We start from the raw sequence: 22598 nt of genomic DNA, 5'->3' as shown, positions 1-22598 counted from the left end.
GAAATTTTTGTTCGATTTTCTAGTTTGTCGTTTCGGATATTATTTTGGAATTAAGTGAATTTCATAACTCAACTCTTTTGTAGAAAGTTGTGGTGACCCTGAACTGTGATGGTTTCTTTATGGCAAACTTTGCTATTATGACTAGACCTCGTGTTTATTCTCGTTTATACATATCACTTGCGCAGGAAATCACTTTGGCACGGCATTTGTGACCAGCATACCTTCCGGTAGCATGAAACAGGTCAAAATTTGCCCAAATCTGCCAATAAATTTGTTTTGCATTTACTTATAATAATACTGAACTTTTTTGAACTTTTGAACAAAATACTGATCTTTTCGGGAACATTCACGCCAAAGAACTCACCAACACACTTTTTGTTACATGCCTCATGCATGTAACAAATGAAATTTTGATTACCTTTCTTTTTGAACACGCCGGTAAAATACACAGACTCCTCCCATCATGAGTAGTTTGCTATCAAGTAACGATACTGGCTCCTCTCCTTTTGTACTCTCTGTACTTGTCTATACTCTCTGTACTCTGTATTATTTAACGGTTCGGACGATTTCTAAGATGTCATGCAGCAGGAGAATGCATACTATGAGGGTTTCTCAGTTTATGAAAGTGAAACGGAATAAATTTAACCCGCCGATAAGACTACAACTAGAACATAATTTATTTCCCTAAAAAATTATTTGATTTTTGTATCATTTTGATGTATTTAGTGACAAATTGAATGGGTGAATCATGGGTGACTCTATATAAATTCTAATCTAATTAATTTTCTGAAATGAACTTGGTGGCCCTGAAAACGCCCGTTTTGTTACGTTGTTGATAAGTTTTAACCTTCGAAACCGTACAGAGTGCATCCCTGTCGCTTCAGAGTGTAAATGACATCCATGGCCGAAACGGTTTTGCGCTTGGCGTGTTCAGTGTAGGTGACGGCATCACGGATTTTTCTAGGAACACCTTCAGCACAGCACACCTCGGGTTTCTTCGTAGATCAGACCGGAAATACGCTTGACACCACCACGTCGAGCCAGACGACGGATGGCAGGCTTAGTAATACCATAGAGGTAACTCTAAGACCACTGGGTCCCGAAGAAAATCATTATTATTTTTGGCTCACTCAGTACCAGAACAACGGTCCCAAGCAGTCCCAAGCTATTTCACTCACCCCTGCATGTTCTGCATGAATCCACACACCCCTGATGTTATCTGTCAAACTTTCATAGCGAATCAAAACAAACATAGTGTAGTAATAGAATTTCAACTAGAATAGGGTACGTTAATCGTTTGCTTGGGACCAATAGGCTACTAAAGTGGTGAGCCAATTTAAAATCGTTAGTTTAGTATTGATTGTTGGTAATAGGGTATACGTCCCTAACCTCGGTCTAATATGCAGCCATAGATTACGTTTTTAATCATAACTCATCAATTAATTTACCTGCAAACGATATTCTACTGCTAAATGGTATGCTTAGATATGCTTATCATGTCGTTTGCTATCAGGAACCGCAAAAAGTTGAAAAACTTACTTTTTTTAAGACAAAAACTCACCAGGGAAATGTATGTAATATCGGTCTATTGTCCCCAAATTGGGTCTATTTATGGATGCAACTTCGTCCTATCCTGTTTGATTCTCAAAAAAAACGCTCTTGGTAACGTTTTCTTATGTATTTTTTTTTTATCACTATCACTGTTAACTTAATACTCTTCATTCCTCAAAACATTTCTTAGAGAAAATTTTACGAAAACTACATTAAATCACTCAAGTTAAAAATTAAAAATTAAAAATTTCGCTTATCGTCTTTCGACCGCAGAATATCTAAATCAAAACATTGTGATGTTCATTATACAGATTTGGCAGAAAAAATCTCCCTTCCTGTTCGTTCCTTATCATCCAAATGCAAACCACATTGTTGACGTTACTCTTATTGCTATATGCTGTCAAATGAATTTCATGGGCCAAAGTTAGGAACATAGAAAAGAAATGTGTCCCTAAAGTTGGGTCCATGATTTACTTGTGAAAACGTTGTTAAACAATTAAAATAAACATAAAATATTCAAACAGTAACTGTGAGTTTTACGTCTAGTGTGTATTATCAGGTAATTCCATTCAATAAATGCCATAATCAGGCCATTTGATGATCGTCAGTGCAACCTTCCCATCTTAACCTTAGAAGTCATGGCGGCTAAAAACTCCGAACAGAGTGATATTCTCAACCAGTTTTATTACTTACGAGAGCTGAAAATGTATTGAAATGTTGTGATATAAATTGATTTGTGTGTGGTACACATTTATCAATCATCAGTGATCAATATTTTCCTTATTTTTTGTGTAATATTCCTTAATTAATTATTTATTTGCGTGATAGGCCGAATGAAAGGACTAGACCCACATTACATACCGTAACCCTACTACAGACAAACAGACGTAACTCTTCATTGTGTATCGTCGTTCACGTATTTAACGGTTGATTTGAATATTATCAGTTCCGCGACCTACTCGCCGCAGCGCTGGCATCGGATCACTTTGACGTTTCTATACATTCTATAGAACTTTTATGCAATATTGGTTGCGAGTTAGCGAGCAAGCTTCTTTTCCGCGAGAAACCCGAGAGATGTCGTTACTGAGGTCCTATGTTTTGAGATACTATGTTTTCAAGAAAAAGTTTTTCAAAGACTTACGTCTGTTTGTCTGTGGTAATACCCTGGATGTTATCATGCAGAACCTTTCGATGACGCTTAGCGCCTTTTTTCCAAGATCTTTGTCTCCCTTGCCACGACCAGTCATTGTTGCTTGATGTTTGTCGTTGAACGGGTGAATCGAAACTAAGCCAAAAGCGTAGTTAGCAACCTCTTATAGAGACAACCAACTCTGCCGTTACCATATTTTCTCGCTTCCCATTGGCTACACACAGTCATGATGATGCAGCTTTGTCGATATTGGGAAATTCTGCGTGATAACATCCAGGGCCTGCCATCCGTCGTCTGGCTCGACGTGGTGGTGTCAAGCGTATCTCCGGTCTGATCTACGAGGAAATCCAAGGTTTGCTGAAGGTGTTCTAGAAATTATGATCCGTGATGCCGTCACCTGTACTGAACACGCCAAGCGCAAATCCGTCACGGCCATGGATGTCGTTTACGCTCTGAAGCGACAGGGACGCACTCTGTATGGTTTCGGAGGTTAAAACTTATCACCAACGTAACATTGGTGGCCCTGAAAAGTTAGAAGTCATTTCAGAAAAGAGTTAGAATAGAATTTATATAGAGTATCCCCTGCTTCCAAGTTTGGTTACAGGTTTACAACTCTGGAGAGCAGCGGTGCCGGTGGTGTAGTGGTAAGCGTAATTACCTCTCACTCAGGTAAGCGTAATTACCTGTGTTCAATCCCAGTCGGCGGGGGAAGTAAAGCCGTTGGTCGCCGGTTCATGAGTTGATGGGTCGATAGGTAGGGTTCAGGTGTGGGTAGTATTGGTGCTCAGCACGGAAAACAAGATCAACGGAAAACAAATCCAAGGAAAAAACGGAGAGCATTTTGTGTGGTCGTTGAGGGCGTGTGGTTCTGAATTGGCAGCAAAATGTTCCGTAATTGCATCCTCCCTATTCGTACACGCCCGAAGATCGGAGGCGAATGTCACTTCAACTTGTTTTATCTAGGAACCATTCTCTGATGACTGTTTTGGGGAAGCAGCATATGCATGTACGTAATTGGTGGATTTGTTAGTTATTTCGAAGCTTTTGGACAATGCTTGAAATTTACCACTTTTTCAATAGTTTCAATTTAAAAATCAACAGTCAAAAGCATTTTTATTGATGCGTAGAAATGTTTCTGATCCATTGGTGATTTTTTTTTTGAAATTGGTTCAGGGGCAGCTAAGTTATTAACGTTCACGGTATTTCACGAGAATCAATTAATGGGTATAAAAATACTAAACTATGGTTTGCTCATTAATGGGTATATGGGTGGCCTGTCAATAAATGGGTGTTTTTTACCCATTTTCTTAAATTTTTCTTCTTCTTATTCGCATTTCAAACTTATTGCTTAGCACATATTTGCTTATTGCGTGCTCTCAACTTAGTGTTCTAAATGCACTTCCACAGTTATTAATCGAGAGCTTTCGATGCCAATTACCAATGCATGAATTTGTCGAGGGGGGCGAAAGTCCCAGATTTATTCGAATTTAGCAAAAAAATCTCTTCAGTTTAATGATTTCATTAATATTCAGCCAAATCCATTTTATCCGATATTATCGAGCTTAAATCTCTAAAAAATAAAAATATCGTTTTTATCGATCACATCTCTGACATATCGGGTCACATCTCTAATTTTCATGTGACAGATTACGGTGACAGCTGTTTTGACAGAAGAGATTTCTCGCGTCACTTTTCATTAAGTTCTATCTACATTGATCGAATCTCTTCATTGACTTTCTCTTTCGTTAATAACTCAGTAGCAACAACATTATCTGTTATGTTTGACATTCTGGGTACTAGCTAGTACCTTATTTTATCCAACTATGTGACAAAAATAGCGCAAAATTTGTTTGCGCAGCCATGGTGATTCAAAGAGAGAGTCGATGATAAAATCGATCAATGTAGATAGGACCTAATGAAAGGTGACGTGACATTTTTGCCTCAAATTAGCAAAACATTGTATTGCAACATTCGTTTGTTGTCAGAATTGTTCCGCAGATTTATCCGTAAAACCGAACCAGTGGTCACAATCCGTGTGGACTAATTCAAGGGATACATCGATCTGTTCAAGGGACGAGTTTCGTCGGAAGATGTGGAAACATGTACGGAGCGATTTGCCAAGGCCAAGGCAGTGAATTCGATCCTCCGGCATTTGGTTGATATGAAGTTCTTTAACGAGCAGTTGGAGGAACTGTATGAAAAGACCGCCTGGCGCTTCGAGGAGAAGCTCAATGTTCATGTGTTCAAACAGTGTGTCATGTAAGTAGATTTTGCTTGTGGATTATGGGTTTAGATTGTAATTATCTAATAGATATTGCAGTGAGCCATCTCGGACGAATGTGGCTGGAACGGGAAGTGAAAGAAATTCTGTTGAGTAACATCAAGCGGAAGCTTACCTAGCAAGTGGTTAAGATCCGAGCAAATATTGGATTTGCTTGCTACGGTTACGAGGGTTTCGATGCAGTCAAGACTGCGCTGCGGGCTGGCCTAGATCTCTCGACGGAGGAACCTTTGGATCAAGATTGATTTGTATGGTAAATTTATCACTCAGCAGTATTAAATAATGCAGTAGTTATCAGAAATATCGTTTTAGCCATGACAACCTCAACGCCGGAGAAAGCCAACGGGCTGAAAGGCCTGAAACTGGTAATTGAAAAGGTCATGGAAACGATCGAGAATCTCGGCAATGTGTTCAAGGTACTGATGGCACCGAAAGTGATCACCGCTAAGGACGACCATTATTGCCGTCACACTGATTACACCCCTACTGGCAGTGAAGGTCCCTCTGTCGGAGCAACTGTACACGCTCGATGCACAGGTGTCGAAAAACCTCAACTTTTACTCGATGATCTACTTCAACGCGGAATTGGCTGGCCAGCGGCGGGAGATGGAAAACCTGTTCCTGTGTAAGTTCGACGGGGTGTACTTCAACATGAATGTCGATCTCCTGTGATACGACAGGTCCGTGTTGGCGACGAAGTTGGAACCGCTGCAGCCCTATCGGATCTATGCCAAGTTTACCGATAGAGTCCTGATGGGGGATACTGCCGGTATGGGCCATGGCCATGTGAAGGAGGAATCTTCGTGGAAGGAGGCGGACGATTACGGGATGTACAGATGTACGATAATGGGATCAAAAGATAAAATAAAGAATTGGTGTAGATATCTGGCCTTTATAACTTTGAATTTGTAAGAAACCATAATTTATTTAAAAAAAAGCATTTTAATGCAAAAAACTGTAAGGGAAGGTCCATTAGTTACGTAACGCAAATTTGGCCCATTTTCAACCCCCCTCCCCCTTTCTCACGTTTTTTTGTATGGGCCTTAAATTTTATCTGTATACTCGTCACAGTTTCCAAACCCACTCCCTCCCCACTCAAAAGCCTTATGATGCATAAATTTTGTGTGAATAGTGTTTGATTTTATTACTGAAAAATAACGTTTGTAATTATGTAATTCTGCACCTTTCCGTTTCCGACATCAGCATCCAAAGGAATGTAGATTTTTTCACACGCACAATGCTTCCGTTGCGATTTCGAATTTGAAACGTATTTCGTGAGTTGAAAGCTGATGAATCTTTTATGTTAAGTTCAGCGCCAACGTTTCCAAATAAGTGGGTTGCATTATGGATCTCTTCGTCACTTTCAAAAGATTCCTCCGGTACAGAAATATACGCAAATTCTCCGCAAGCCTCCATGGAGATATTTTGTTCCTTCCAGCTCCGCCCGAACACTTATTGGAATTGGCCCCGTAATTTTGGAAACCTCTTTCCAAAAATTGCTAATATTGATTTCCATTTTTGAATTTGAATCACAAGCGAGATGACAAGCAGTTTCCGGTTTTCCCCGTTGACAGGTAACACTGCGATACACACTAAACATAACATCAGCAGTAACGAGCAGAATTATCCGATATATCCAATATTATCGATTAATAGTGGATGAAATCGGATGACATCTGAAGACACGTGTTATTAATCATTACGGATCGAATTTATCCGGTGTTTATCGTAATTATTCAGCAAATTTATTTGAAATCTGTTAAATTAAATGCAGAATGGATTACTTTCGTCCCCCTCGGAATTTGTATATTGTGTGGCAAGCACAATGATACCAAAGATGAAACTGTTGGAAGAAAAATTTTCTATTTTAGTGTCCTCTTTCACGGTCCCTTTCATCCGATGAATACCCCCCGTATGCAAGGTAATTTTGTGGTTTTACTGCCCCCTTGGTAAAGATGAAATTTTGCGCACTTTTTTATCAAAACAATCACATCAAAATCAGAGATGTCGCATTTTTTAATTACTCGATTAACAACTAATCGATTATTTTTTGTTCACCGTGCTGTCATTTTTCCACCAATGAGAGTGCAGCACATGTTTGAAACGATCGGTGATGATTACAAATATTTTACTTTTCGGTTCGTTAATCGATTAATTGATTGATCTTTCATCAAGCTAAATTTTGCTGATTTTCAGCGATTGAAATTTGGTGTATTGTTTGAAAATTGAGTTTTCACGAATCACATGCGAATTTGAGCATGAAATACTGCAAATACACAACAGCTGTCGCTTTCTGAAGGTGAAGCGTCGTCTGTTGACAAAAAATGTTATCTAGGGGAAATGGATGTAATGCCATCGACTAAATTTTCCATTAGTACCGACCAAATGACGCGTTCGTCTAGATATATGATAAATTGCAGATTTTTAGCGATGGGCCCAATCCAGTTTTAGAACCTACACGGTTAGAAAAACACGGTTAGAAGGGACAGCCCAATGGGGTTGTACGCAATGATGACGTAGGACTACGTGGTATGATATAATATATATTTTTGTTAACTGCAGCAAGAGCTTGTGTTTTGTGTAGGAATAAGAATTTTAGTGGGGTTCTCTATGATTGCCCTGAAAAGATCCTTTTGATATGAATTTTAGTTGTTCAGAAAATTCATATCAAAAGGAAAATGTTGGTGGCCCTGAAAAGGGTGAAGATGATGATGACGTATTCAGTGACGGCATCACGGATCACATTTTCTCGGCACACCTCGGGTTTCCTCGTACATCAGGTGAGATGAACTTGACACCACCACGTCGAGCCAGACGACGAATGGCAGGCCCTGGATGACACCGTCACCGATGTTTACCGTTGAACTGGTGAATCGCAACTAATGCGAAGGCGCAGTTAGCTACCTGTTATATAGACAACCAGCTCTGCCGGTACCAAATTTTCTCGCTTCCTATTGGCTATACACAGTAGCCAATGAGAAGTGAAAAAATATGGTACCGGCAGAGCTGGTTGTCTATAGGTAGCTAACTGCGCGTTCGTGTGGTTCTGAATATGGCGATGAGTGTGCAAAATATTACGCAATTCCGTACTCCCTATTCGCACGCGCCCGAGGATCAGAGACGAATGCCACTTCGACTTGTTTCGTCTACTTACTACTCTCTGACGACTGTGCTGGGGAAGCAGCATATGCATGTAGGTAATTGGTGAATTTGTTAGTTAATTCAACGCTTTTGGACAATGTTGGAAATTTACCAGTTTTTCAATAGTTTCTTGTTGAAAATCAACATTCGAAAGCATTGTTATCGATGCGTAGCCATATTTCTGATCGATTGGTGATAAAATTATTGAAATTGGACCAGGGGAAGCTGAGTTATTAACGTTCAAAATCTTTCTTAATTTGTTACATGTTCCATTTTCGGTTTTCACAAAGTGTACCCCCATATAGAAATCAAAGACGTAGTCCTACGTCAAAAAGTACCCAAGTTCTTTTCACTCATCTCGGAACTATAGTGCAGGAACCCAAAAGTAGGTAAAGCGAGTCAAAGTATTTTTCATTTACTTGTGTGCAGTTCGTATGGAATTTTCCACTGGCTTTTTAACCAGTTGGACCCAACAGTGATTATACTCAACGTTGAGTTCCCACTCTTTACTACCCCTGTTGGGTGGTTTTGCTTGTCCGTTTAGTAGGAGAAAAGGAGACAAACTAGTCAAAAGTAGGTAAGTAGGTGAACTGGCCGTTGGGACTTTTTCTTACCGTGTATATGCGAGAAAAATATTAGTTGATTTTCCTCACTGGGTCCGCGTTTCATAAAAACGGAGTTGGTGCCATCTGTTGAGAAAAAATATAGTATATAATTCATTCCACCCAGTTTTTTTTTCGAAATAGGAGAATTTTCAAAAAGCGTCATGCGTTCTCTCCAGTATCTCTCCAGTGTCTCCAGTATCTCTCTCTCTCTCTCTCTCTCTCTCTCTCTCTCTCTCTCTCTCTCTCTCTCTCTCTCTCTCTCTCTCTCTCTCTCTCTCTCTCTCTCTCTGAGCTAGTTTCATATTCAGTGCAGTTGAAAGAGAAATGTCTACACGATAACTTGAAAGTGTAATGAGTAATTTTTTTTTACCTTCACCTTTATTTTACCAACGTATATTTGCATCCCCCGGATTTGTGAATATAAAGTAAACCCATTTTCTGAGTTTGTCTGGTTTACGGGTTATCTGTTCTAGTTCTAATGCTGTAATAACTACGCTTAATGCCGTTAAATCTACCATGATTTCAGTATAGTTGACTATAAATATAAACAAAGTTAATACCATTCTGTCAAAACTACTATGCTTACTCAAGCGGCATAGTAGTTTTGATAGAAAAAATAGTAAAATTAAATGAATTTCGTTTCTGCACAAATCTATTGGTGGGAGTATTTAATTTAAACCATCAATATAGTAATTTTGCCAATGGATTTTGTTTCTGTGTGTGTTCGATTTGGTAAATTTTCACTTACATTTGACATTTCTAAATCAAATTAAAATGTTCGAAAATTCTTCTGTTGTTGATCACTTGTCAATTTTTTCTTGGTCCCCCCTTTTCATAATTGAAGATGACAATTTTTCATATGATTTTTTCACCTTGGTCCCCCCTTTTCAAATTGGAGGTTACAATTTTTCATATTATATTTTCACCTTGGACCTACCTTTTAATAATTGGAGGTGACAATTATTCATTTAATATTTTCATCTTGGTCCCCTCGTTGCATAATTCACGCAGAAAAATTTACCGTCGAAACCGAGGTCGAAACAAACATATATGAGGTAAACGTAAACGTAAACTCAGTTTGCTCTAGCCACAATCATACACTAGGTTGATTTCAAACGTATTCCATGTTTGAAGTTATTGTTAATAATGTTAAAAACAAAATTATTGTTACGTTTATTTTAAAAATATTCGTGTTGAAAATAAACGTCCAGCGGCGCCGGTGGTGTAGTGGTAAGCGTGATTACCTCTCACCCCAGCAGGCCTGGGTTCAATCCCAGTCGGCGCCGCCGGGATGTTCTGAGGCATAACATCTCTGATCACGCTTTCCTTCGGAAGGAAAGTAAAGCCGTTGGTCCCCGGTTCATGAGTTGATGGGTCGATAGGGTGGGTCCAGGTGTGGGAGCTGTCTTCCTGGCGTCGGTAGCGTTAGTGCTCAGCACGGAAAACAAGATCGACGGAAAACAAGGGAAAAAATATAATGGACATATATATTTTTGATTTAAATGAACAAAATTTGGTTCCGTGATTGGAAGTGTCGAATTTTCATATGATATTTTCTCCTTGGTTCCCACTTTCAAAATTGTAGGTGACAATTTGACTTATGATATTTTCACCGTAGACAAACATGTTTTCTCCTTGGACCTCCTGTTGAGACGCCGCTTGGACACCCCTAGTTAACGAGCATAGCTGCAGCATGACAGCTCGCGCGCTGGAGTGTTAGTAGTAGAAAGTACAAAACAATACAGATGATAGTGGAGATAGTACATAAGGAAAACAAAACAAAACAGATAGAAAAGGATAAGTTCGCCATTGCAACAAAAGTCGGTTGTTTACGGTGCAATTTGTAGCAATTAAATTCAACAGTAAAAGTGGTTTATTGAGTTCAATTTCGCAATTAGCTAACAGATAGTGCAACAAGAATCGGTCGGTTCAAATCGTGGTTCAAAGCTGTAAGTAGTGAGAAGAAGTGAGATTAATTCATTTACTTACCTGATTGTGTTTCTCCCAGAAAACCCACCAAACAGATTACGGTGAGGGTAGCGGTACTCAAGTTCGCCAAATTGAGGGAAATCAGAAAACGGAGTCTAGTGGTAAAGGAAACCACTTTGTTGTGAGTAATTTACTTAATTATTATTATGATTATTTATTGATGATAAATAAATTACAGTTTAAGCGTTGCATCAAAAAAAAGTTGCTGCTTTAAAAATTTGGTTTCCCTTCGGGAACATTCTTAAAAACAAAGTGACACTCAAAGTGTCCAAGTGAGAAGTCGGACCTGCCACAAAATGACATCCGATTCCGAATCCGTGAAGGACAAAACCGTCCTTAATCTCACGGAAACTCCGTGTGGGATTTGCGGTCCATCAACGTGCGCGGAAGAGATGATCGGCTGCGACGGGTGTTCCGAATGGTTCCATTCCCGTTGCGTGGGCATCTCGGAGGGCAAATCGATGAAGAAGTGGTACTGCCAAAGTAAAGCCTGTCAGGAGAAGGCTCAGGAGTACCAAAAGCAGAAGGACGCCAAGAAGCAGGCTCGGAGCAAGAAGCAAACTGACGAGTCTGACAAATCCAGCGTCAACTCTCGCTTAGGGGCGTCTAGCGTGGAGGCAAAAGTGCGGGCGCTAGAAGAACGTCAGAAGAAGCAATACGAAGAGCTGGCGGTGGAGCTGCAGCTGCGAAAAAAGGAAAGGGAGATGCAGCGTGCGTTCGAAAGTAAGAAGATGGAGTTGGAGCTGCAGATGCGCGCGGAAGAAGAAAAGGAGCAAAAGGCTTGGCAAGCGGAGATGCTCAAGAAGAAGATGGAGCAGATCAAGCGGATGAAGGCGAACCAGAAATCGTTCGAGGAACAAATGGCGGATCTTGATCAGGAGTTAGCAGGGCTTTCGGCCGTCAAAAAGCCCGTAGTAAATAAAGTAGTCCGAAACGAGATGCGAGCGGAACCTAGCGGTAAATACAACAAAAACCAGTTGAAGCTGAGTAAGGAGAACGTGAAGAAGCTACTCGATGACGACGAATACACCGATGAGCAAGACGACGAAGAAACTGACGATGAGGACGATCAAGACGACGACGAATCCGATGATACAAGCCTATCCGAAGCATCGCTGGAAGAGGAAATCGTGAAGCCGAAAAAGGTTAAGAGGATCGGACCGACAAAAGCCCAGCTGGCCGCGAGAAAGGGATTAACGTACAAACTTCCCAAATTCTCGGGCAATCCAGCGCAATGGCCATTGTTTCACGCGGCCTACAAAGCATCCAACGATGCATGTGGTTACATGAACCACGAGAACCTGATGCGATTGCAGGAAGCCCTTGAAGGTGACGCCCTCGAGCTGGTATCTGGTCAGCTGCTTCTTCCAGAATCTATTCCGAAGGTCATCGAGAAACTTCGCAGACATTACGGCCGTCCGGAGCAACTGCTTCAAAGTCTTCTAGACAAAGTTAACCAGCTGGAACCTCCAAAAGCGGATAACCTGTGGAGCTTTGTCCCATTTGGAAACACTGTGGAGCAACTCTGCGGACATCTGGAGGCCGCGGGACTTCGACATCATCTCGTCAACCCGCTTCTGATAAAATCTCTGGTTGCCAAACTACCCGATCGGGAAAAGCGTGAATGGGTTCACTACTGGAGAGGCAAGAAGGAACCAACGCTACGAACGCTAACGGATTTCCTGATGGACATCGTGTCGGATGCTTGCGAGGCCAATGTCGATATCGATTTCAAGCCATCATACCAGTCAAAAAGTGGGCCATCGTCCTGGAAGAAGACGCCGAAGGAGAAAGGTGCGCTGTACTGCCACAACGAAGCCAATGGTCCAGGTCCCAGTTCGAACGACCGGAAAAGATTGAAGCCATGCAATCAATGTAACAGCACGGAACACCGTCTTCGGCACTGCGCGGATTTCAGGAAGCTTCGGTATGCGGACCGGATGAAGGTAGTAACTCGCGACAAACTATGCAACGTGTGCCTCAATGATCATGGAGGGCATTGCAAGTTTAAAATCCGCTGTAACGTCAGCGATTGCAGGGAGTTCCACAATCCGCTGATGCATCCAGTGAGAAACGCTGTTGGAATGAGCGCACATATTCGTTCCAACTGCACGGTCATGTTCCGTATGGTTCCGGTACAGCTCCACTGTGGTGGAAAATCGATCACGGTGCTAGCGTTTCTAGACGAGGGTGCCTCCGTCACGTTGGTAGAGAAGAAACTAGCTGATCGGCTGGGCGTCGTCGGAGTACAGGAGCGATTGACGATCAAGTGGACGGCCGATATCACGCGCGAAGAGAAGGAGTCCCGGCGGATGAATCTGTGGGCGTCGGGTGTTAGTGCCGATGCGGGCAACAAGCTGCTGCTGCATAGTGTCCGTACGGTTGGAAAACTGATGCTGCCACGCCAGAGGCTGGATTTCAAAGAGCTTGCCGCACAATATCACCACATGCGAGGATTGTCAATCGAGTCGTACGACGGGCAACCGGAACTACTCATCGGACTGAACAATATTCACTCGTTTGCTCCGATAGAGGCGAAGGTTGGTGCACCGGCAGATCCGATCGCGGTTCGGTGCAAACTTGGATGGACGGTATACGGTCCAAGGCACTCCACCACGGTTGCAGCGGGAAATTACTTCGGATACCACCAAGGAACCACCAACGAGGACCTACACGAACTGCCTAAAAGCCATTACGCTCTGGAGGAATCGGTGGTGGCTGTACAGCAGGAGTCTACGGAGGATAAACGAGCACGGGAAATTCTCGAGCGGACGACCAAACGGATCGGCGAACGCTTCGAAACCGGCCTACTGTGGAAAACAGATGATCCACGGTTTCCGGAAAGTTTCCATATGGCCGTCAGAAGAATGAACCAGCTGGAGAGGCGTCTAGAGAGGAATCCGGAGTTACACAAAAACGTCTGCAAGCAGATCGACGAATATCAGGAGAAAGCCTATGCACACCTGGCTACCAAGGATGAATTAGCTGGAACTTCTCCCAACGAGGTATGGTATCTCCCACTCAGCGTAGTGCAAAACCCCAAAAAACCAGGTAAGATACGTCTTGTGTGGGATGCGGCAGCGACGGTGCAAGGGATTTCTCTGAATTCACAGTTGCTGAAAGGGCCCGACATGCTGGTTCCGCTGATCAAGGTTCTCTTCGGTTTTCGCGAATGGCGAATTGCGTTCGGTGGAGATTTGAAGGAGATGTTTCACCAAATGAAGATTCGCGCCGAAGACAAGCAAAATCAGCGATTCGTTTTAAGGAAATCTCCGGACGATTCGCCAAACATCTACGTCATAGACGTGGTGACATTCGGATCGACAAGCTCTCCTTGCTCGGCTCAGTTTGTCAAGAACCGCAACGCTGAAGAATTCGCCGCTCAGTATCCCGAAGCAGCTGCTGCCATCATACATCGCCACTACGTCGATGATTACTTCGACAGCGTCGACTCGGTGGAAAAGGCTGTGAAGTTGGCGCAGGAGGTGTGCTTGGTCCACCAGAAAGCAGGCTTCGAAATCCGGAACTGGGCTTCCAATGCCCCAGAAATTCTCCAGGCTCTGGGAGAGCCAAAGCCGCCCGTTCCAGTACACTTCGGGCGCGACAAGGAGACATCTAAGGAAAGAGTTCTGGGAGTCATCTGGTATCCAGACATGGATGAGTTCGCATTCTCGACGATGCATCGTGAGGAGTTGAAGCCGTACCTGTACGAAGGAAAACGACCAACGAAAAGGCTTGTTGCTAGCTATGTGATGGGATTCACCATACACGGCAAAATCATTATTCAACATCTGTGGCGTTCGAACTGCGATTGGGACCAAGAAATCGATGCCATTTCCTGGGAGTTGTGGAAGCGTTGGACAAATCTTCTGCCAGAGGTTGAACCTATCTGGATTCCACGTTGCTATATCGGTAGTGCCAAGGCTGCCGAAGTCGACTCGATGGAAGTACACATCTTCACCGACGCCAGCGAACATGGATACGGCTGCGTAGCATACTTGAGAGCGGTCATCGAAGGAGAAGTTCACTGCAGTCTGATGATGTCCCGGGCGAAGGTGGCGCCGATAAAACGTCAATCGATTCCACGCCTGGAGTTGATGGGTGCTCGGATGAGTCAAACGATCCTGGGCACGCACTCTTATCAGATCAGTCGCACCGTTTTCTGGACGGACTCTCGCACTGTGTGCAGTTGGCTCAATTCCGATCAACACCGATATAAGCAATTCGTTGCATTCCGGGTCGGTGAGATTCAAGAGCTGACGAAGGTAGAAGATTGGAGATGGATTTCGACCAAGCTGAACATCGCAGACGTGCTGACGAAGTGGGGACAAGGTCCGCCGTTGCAAAGTGAAGGAGAATGGTTTAACGGGCCAGCGTTCCTATATCGGTCGCAAGAGCAGTGGCCAAAGCAAGAGACGGTGATGAAGGGCTCGGATGGAGAGCGTGGTGAACCTAGCGGCGATGGAGGTAAGGAAAATCCTAGAATGCCGGATGTTACGGGCCGGGGTGTTGAGACGCCGCTTGGACACCCCTAGTTAACGAGCATAGCTGCAGCATGACAGCTCGCGCGCTGGAGTGTTAGTAGTAGAAAGTACAAAACAATACAGATGATAGTGGAGATAGTACATAAGGAAAACAAAACAAAACAGATAGAAAAGGATAAGTTCGCCATTGCAACAAAAGTCGGTTGTTTACGGTGCAATTTGTAGCAATTAAATTCAACAGTAAAAGTAGTTTATTGAGTTCAATTTCGCAATTAGCTAACAGATAGTGCAACAAGAATCGGTCGGTTCAAATCGTGGTTCAAAGCTGTAAGTAGTGAGAAGAAGTGAGATTAATTCATTTACTTACCTGATTGTGTTTCTCCCAGAAAACCCACCAAACAGATTACGGTGAGGGTAGCGGTACTCAAGTTCGCCAAATTGAGGGAAATCAGAAAACGGAGTCTAGTGGTAAAGGAAACCACTTTGTTGTGAGTAATTTACTTAATTATTATTATGATTATTTATTGATGATAAATAAATTACAGTTTAAGCGTTGCATCAAAAAAAAGTTGCTGCTTTAAAAATTTGGTTTCCCTTCGGGAACACCTCCCTTTTCATAATTGAAGGTATCCATTTTTCATATGATATTTTGTTTCCATAATTGGAAGTATCAATTAAAATTAAATGATATTTTCATCTTGGTCCCCTCTTTTCATAATTGTAGGTGACAATTTTTCATGATATTTTCTCCTTGGACCTCCCTAGAAGTATTAATTTTTCATATGATATTCTCTTTAGATTGGAGGTGAAAAATTTGTCATATGAAATTTTTACCTTGGTCCCTCACTTTTCACGAAACACCGTGTATGACCTACACGGTTAGAAAAAAGTCCCAACGGTCAGTTCACTTTTACCTACTTTTGACTAGTTTGTCTCCTTTTCGCCTTCTAATGTTGTCAGAAACGGAGGAGCAAAACCACCCAACAGGGGTAGTAAAGTGTGGGAACTCAACGTTGAGTATAATAATATTTACCTACTTTTGGGTACAACTATTTTACTATTGGATAGAAGCTAGTGGAAAATTCCATACGAATTCTACTAGTAAAACTACTTTTACTACCGCTAAAACTACCGCTTTACCTACTTTTGGGTTCCTGCGCTATAGTGCCGAGATGAGTGAAAAGAACTTTCTTTTGGGGACTTTTTTCTTACCGTGTACGTATAAGGGAATTAAGCATGAGTGTCAACGTAAGGTTCGATTTAAGCAACAGATATCGCTTTCTGAAAAGTGAAGCGTCATCTGTTGACAAAAAATGTTATATAAAATTGTAAAATGACGGAGGCGCCATCTAACGAAAAAAATAAATAAAAACATTTATTTTTTCAGAGATTTCGATTCCGCGAAGTTAGCGCGATGTGTTAAAAAAAATCGATATTGCAGTGCATATGAAGCAACGTCTGGTGAATTTTCAGTTAAATTGGACATTTCGAAAATGTACGAAAATTCCTATGTTCGGCAGACAGGGCATTTTTCGGTGCGATCTATGGGTGTTGGGATCCGGGTTCGAGATCCGGGAGGCCGTCGGAGTGGGTGTCTGTGGGTTCCAGTTCAGTAAAACCCGTAAAACCGGTGAAACTTTGTGATATTAGTGTCGTTTTGTCGTTTCTGACGCTGGTCCTCATACCGGCCTATTTCTACGTTTGGGTCATTATCTGTTTTTCTTTCGACGTCGGTTGGAGATGAGGATGATATGGGGATCGGCATCAGAAACGACGGAGTGACGTTGATATTGTGGGGTTCCACCGGTTTTGTCGAGCTTGGAACAATTACTTGCGTGGGTTTCCGGACCACCTACTTCGGTTTCGCCACTTGCAGCCCGTTTTCGGTTAAGTTTGCCGAACAAGGAAAAAAGGACACGCTGAAAATTGTTTACCCAGATTGTGTGCATGCTTTTGCTTTTGAATAAAATTCAAACATACATATTTTTGTTGAAAACGTGTATTCAATTTACTTTGACTAATTTATACTTTTTATACAATGGACACATATATTTTTGATAAAAATGAACAAAAAATTTGGTTCCGTGATTGGAGGTGTCGAATTTTCATATAATATTTTCTCCTTGGTCCCCACTTTCAAAATTGTAGACGACAAAAGATATTTTCACCTTGGACCTCCTTAGTCTTAATTGGACGCATCAATTTTTCATATGATATTTTGTTTCCCTAATTGGAGGTATCAATTAAAATTAAATGATATTTTCATCTTTTCATACTGGTAGGTGACAATTTTTCATGATATTTTCTCCTTGGACCTCCCTAGAAGTATTAATTGTTCATATATTCTCTCAGCCAGCTATATTTCATCAAGCATAAGAGATTCAGATTTTAGTTATTTGCAAAAGTTGTAGTTAATATCAAAAGCTACAAAAGCTTCATACATCATTTGATGGTATTCTGTTGATGAAAAAAGTTAGAGGCAAATGAATGTAAATGAATGCATGGGCGTACTTTGGTTCGCGTGTAAAGGGCCTTAAAAAGTTTGTTTACAAATGCTAATATGATATATATGATATGATATTTTTACCTTGGTCCCCCACTTTTCACGAAACACCGTGTACGACCTCCGTATATGCGAATTAAGCGTGAGTGTCAACGCAAGGTTTGATTTAAGCAACAGATATCGCTTTCTGAAAAGTGAAGCGTCATCTGTTGACAAAAAATGTTAAATGCCAGCTTCAAAATTTTCCAGCGGGAATTTTGCCACGCAAAATCGCAAAATACGTCATGTTGCAAAATTTTACGCACTCAGTTAGATTTTTAGAAAATTTTGCAACCGCCAACCGCATGACGAAATTTCAATGGCCCAAATCTGCCAATAAATTTGTTCTGCATTTACTTATAACTTTGAACTTTTTTGAACTTTTGAACAAAATACTGAACTTTTCGGGAACATTCACGCCAAAGAACTCACCAACACACTTTTTGTTACATGCCTCATGCATGTAACGCCGCTAAAGTACACAGACTCCTCCCATCATGAGTAGTTTGCTATCAAGTAACGATACGGGCTCTTCTCCTTTTGACTCTCTGTACTTTAAGTCTATACTCTCTGTATATAACGGTTCGGACGATTTCGAACACAAACGAAGTGACAGACGACTAACTGGCGAAGAAATCCATTTAAATAATGTGGTTCACTGTAATAGAATCATAGAGGTAACTCTAAGACCACTGGGTCCCGAAGAAAATCATTATTATTTTTGGCTCACTCAGTACCAGAACAACGGTCCCAAGCAGTCCCAAGCTATTTCACTCACCCCTGCATGTTCTGCATGAATCCACACACCCCTGATGTTATCTGTCAAACTTTCATAGCGAATCAAAACAAACATAGTGTAGTAATAGAATTTCAACTAGAATAGGGTACGTTAATCGTTTGCTTGGGACCAATAGGCTACTAAAGTGGTGAGCCAATTTAAAATTGTTAGTTTCGTATTGATTGTTGCTACTACTGGATTGAACTAGCATTTTCACCAAATGTACTAGAATGTTTTGGTTCTATCTCTTTCACTCTACTCAAAACTGAAATGCATAAAAAAATGACAAAATGATACGCACTCTTTGCACACTGTCAAAAATAATTGTACACAAAATCAACTTTGTGCAAAACCAAAACAAAAATACTATCCCATCTGGTGGATGATGGCAGAAGCTTCTAAGAAAATTCTATTACAGCGAACCACATTATTTTAATTGATTTCTTCGCCAGTTAGTCGTCTGTCACTTCGTTTGTGGTTTATATCATGAAAAGTCGAAGTCGAAATCGATCGGAGTTATCGAAAACGAAAATCTAGACAAAAATGAAAGCTGCAGTAAACATAAACAACAACGGTGAAACGACATTGAGTGTATGCGTTGAAGTTACACTGTTATTTTTATTACTTTGAAGCTGTCCGCTTGACAGTTAATATCATTAATAATTATACTAAAAATTATAATAATTACCAATTCGAGCAATTTTTACACGAAATATTACCATAGAGGTAACTCTAAGACCACTGGGTCCCGAAGAAAATCATTATTATTTTTGGCTCACTCAGTACCAGAACAACGGTCCCAAGCAGTCCCAAGCTATTTCACTCACCCCTGCATGTTCTGCATGAATCCACACACCCCTGATGTTATCTGTCAAACTTTCATAGCGAATCAAAACAAACATAGTGTAGTAATAGAATTTCAACTAGAATAGGGTACACCGAGGAGAATTTCCGTATACCATTTATGTGTGAAACCACATATTTTTTTGCAATAAGCCTTCACAAATAAAAAATATGTTTGAGAACATAAAAATTATTTGGTTTCCTGCAAATATAATCAATGTTCTAAAATAAATTAATTTCATTTGCTTTGGCTAATAAAATTTATGTGTGAGGTTTATAACATTTATTTCTTGGTTGAAAATAAAGATTATGTGTCTTTTTAAAATGAAAGTTATGGTTCACACAATAATGTTGTTTACGTGTCAAGTACATATATGTTATATGTACTAAAAATATTTAAAAATATACACAATAAAATAATAAAGATACATGCATTCAAAGTTTTTTTTTTGTTACTTCATACGTAATAGGGGAAATGGCTCTAATGTTGGCCTATGGATCTAAGATTGGGCCCATCACTAAAAATCTGCTATTTATCAATTGAATTTACATGAACGCGTCATTGGGACGGTAATGGATATTTTTGGTTGCTATTGAAAATTTAGTCGATTGCTGAATTTATGTATGGGCCCAAATTATGGACACTTAGGCTGACATTACATACATTTCCCCTACATCGGTAATTTCAGAGGGATCTTCCGCGTGGAGACGTTTTCCGTTTGAGTCATCCCGTGTCTGTCGAAAGGTGCATCAGAGGGTCTAGCAAATACTTCGCCGCTTTGAGCCTAACTTTGAGCCTCTTCGTCCCCTTTCTGCACGTTTTCCTCCCGCGCCTGCTCCCCCTGGACGTATCCTTGCGGAAAAATTCGCAAAAAATGTTATTTCAAACAAATCATTTATATGCACCTACTCACGTTTGCTTTGCACCAATCAGTTAGAAGTTAACACCACTCAGCGCTCAAACATCAAAATTATGTGAAGCATAATGATGCAAAACATATTTTTTATGGTATCACACATATAAATAAAATATGTCACTCATATAACTGTTATGGGCTATCTTATAACAGATAAGGGGTTTGTTATGATGTTTATGTTTACTCATATAAAAATAATGTTTTGAATATCTTATAAGAAGTATGTGTACGAACCAAATAAACTATAAGTTTAGAATTTTATTAGTGTACGTTAATCGTTTGCTTGGGACCAATAGGCTACTAAAGTGGTGAGCCAATTTAAAATCGTTAGTTTCGTATTGATTGTTGATATTACTGCAGATCAAGTTGTACCATAGAGGTAACTCTAAGACTAGAAGGTCCCGAAGAAACGTGCTCAACTTTTTGGCTCAGCTCTGGTACTCTCTTCGGTCCCAAGCTAATCGATTCACCCCTCGAAACATAGGAAAAACCAATAACCCCTCATTTTATCTGTCAAACTTTCATAGCGAATCAAAACAAACATTGCGTAGTACTAGAATTTCGACTAGAATAGGGTACGGTAATCGTTTGCTTGGGACCAATAGGCTACTAAAGTGGTGAGCCAATTTAAAATCGTTAGTTTCGTATTGATTGTTGGTTGTACTTCCCCTAGGGCGCTACTCATTTAAAATGTTAAGATTTTTATCATTTTTTTTTCCTGAGCATGTTAACTACGGCGCAAACCATTTTAAATTAAACTTTTTTTTTATTTTTTTCCATGGACTTGTCTACCATATCAGGCATAATATTTGATAACGTCACAAAAGCTTTTGAAACAAACTTTTAAAGCCCTTACACGTAAATCGAAGTACGCTCACGCAAACCAACAACATCATCGGATAGGGGCAACTCGCACCTTTTCAAAAGTGATATTGGTTTGCGTGGGTGTACTTTGGTTCGCGTGTAAAGGGCCTTCAGAAGTTTGTTTACAAATGCTTTTGTGCCGTTATCAAATGTTACGCCTGATATAGTCGCTTTATTTATAGTCTGGCGGATAGAGTTTCGATTTAACAAAAAGCGGAACCAATTCAATATATTGCAGACCAACAATTGAAAAGGTACTATCAACTTTTATAAACAAAACGTTGATTATTCTTTCCTCGCCAATCGAACGCAAATTACCAGCATTATCGGATAGGGGAAACTTTCCCCAACCCAATGATGGTATTAACACAGACAAACAGACATAACACTCGCAATATGTTCATCGAACAAGCATTTATCGGTCAATTTCAAAGTATCTTAGTTGGTAGTACCACCACCTGTGGCGCGCATAGTCAATTCCCTTGCGTTTGACGTTTTCACACTACCGCCATCTGTTCAGCGTACTACCCACCACAGTGTACTCAACAGATGGCGGATATGTTTTAGCGACGATGTTTTACAGTGAGAAATATTCAATGTGTTATGTCTGTTTGTCTGTGGTATTAATTTGCGTATGCGAGTCTTGAGTCACGCGAAAAGGGGTTCCGAAGTTTTGTTCGCAATAACTGATGTGCTCTTTTCTGTTGTAGATCGTGAATTGCTCGATTGGTTCCGCTATTTGACAGCTCAATTTATTCCCGAGATTCTATCCGCCAGACTATGGATATAGCGACTATAAAATTAACAGCATCATCGGATAGGGGAAACTTTGTAGGGGAAACTTTCCCTAACCCGGTATTGGTATTGGTTTACATAAACGAGCCTTGAGTCCAGGCCAGTGACAAGGCCTATACCAACAGCAGCGTTTGACAGTAGGCAGCATGTCCCGGGCTCAAATCATTTATTTTGCTGTGCTCTGCCCGCTGTCACTGTATAACATGTTGCCTACGCGCCTGCCACTGCGTTGCTTGAGTCACTAGAAAAGGTTTTCCGAAGTTTTGTTCACAAAAACTGATGTGCTCTTTTCTGTTGTTGGTTGTGATATGCTAGATTGGATTTATGGAATGTGGCTTTTTTATTAATGTATTAAAACTGTTGAAATTAGGATAGCTGTCAGAGGATAAATTCTTGATAAAGTACAGATATGTAGGTAGTATTGTATGCGCCGCCGCCGATGTGTTTTGGCTTACGCCGACGCCAAATGGCCCATGACCGATGGCCGTCACGCCACCTAAAATAAGTTTCTATACCGGTGCTTAGCAAGCCTGGAGATAGATCAGTGCACGGTCCCTAACCTCACTTTTGCTCCCTATCATTTTGCTTCTGAGTAAAAGAGATAGCAACGAATGGGAGCCAAAACAAACCACCCAAAACTGTCAAAACTTACGGGTGA

At 41.0% G+C, this 22598-nt stretch overlaps 1 protein-coding gene and 1 pseudogene across 1 annotated transcript; both read left to right on the top strand.

Annotated features, from left to right (window-relative positions):
* The first annotated feature begins 4352 nt into the window (after positions 1–4352).
* On the top strand, positions 4353–5439 carry LOC135715084 (eukaryotic translation initiation factor 2 subunit 1-like; annotated as a pseudogene).
* Positions 5440–11013: 5574 nt separating this feature from the next.
* LOC135715082 (uncharacterized) lies at positions 11014–15252 on the top strand. The gene has a single exon (XM_065238495.1). The coding sequence runs from the start codon at positions 11014–11016 to the stop codon at positions 15250–15252; it is 4239 nt and encodes a 1412-aa protein (XP_065094567.1).
* The last annotated feature ends 7346 nt before the right edge of the window (positions 15253–22598 follow it).

This window comes from Ochlerotatus camptorhynchus, unplaced genomic scaffold, assembly GCF_037179485.1.
Source record: "Ochlerotatus camptorhynchus isolate MF236.1 unplaced genomic scaffold, CSIRO-AGI_Acam_v1.1 ptg000799l, whole genome shotgun sequence".
Taxonomy (NCBI): domain Eukaryota; kingdom Metazoa; phylum Arthropoda; class Insecta; order Diptera; family Culicidae; genus Ochlerotatus; species Ochlerotatus camptorhynchus.
This window is presented reverse-complemented; position numbering and strand designations above follow the sequence as displayed.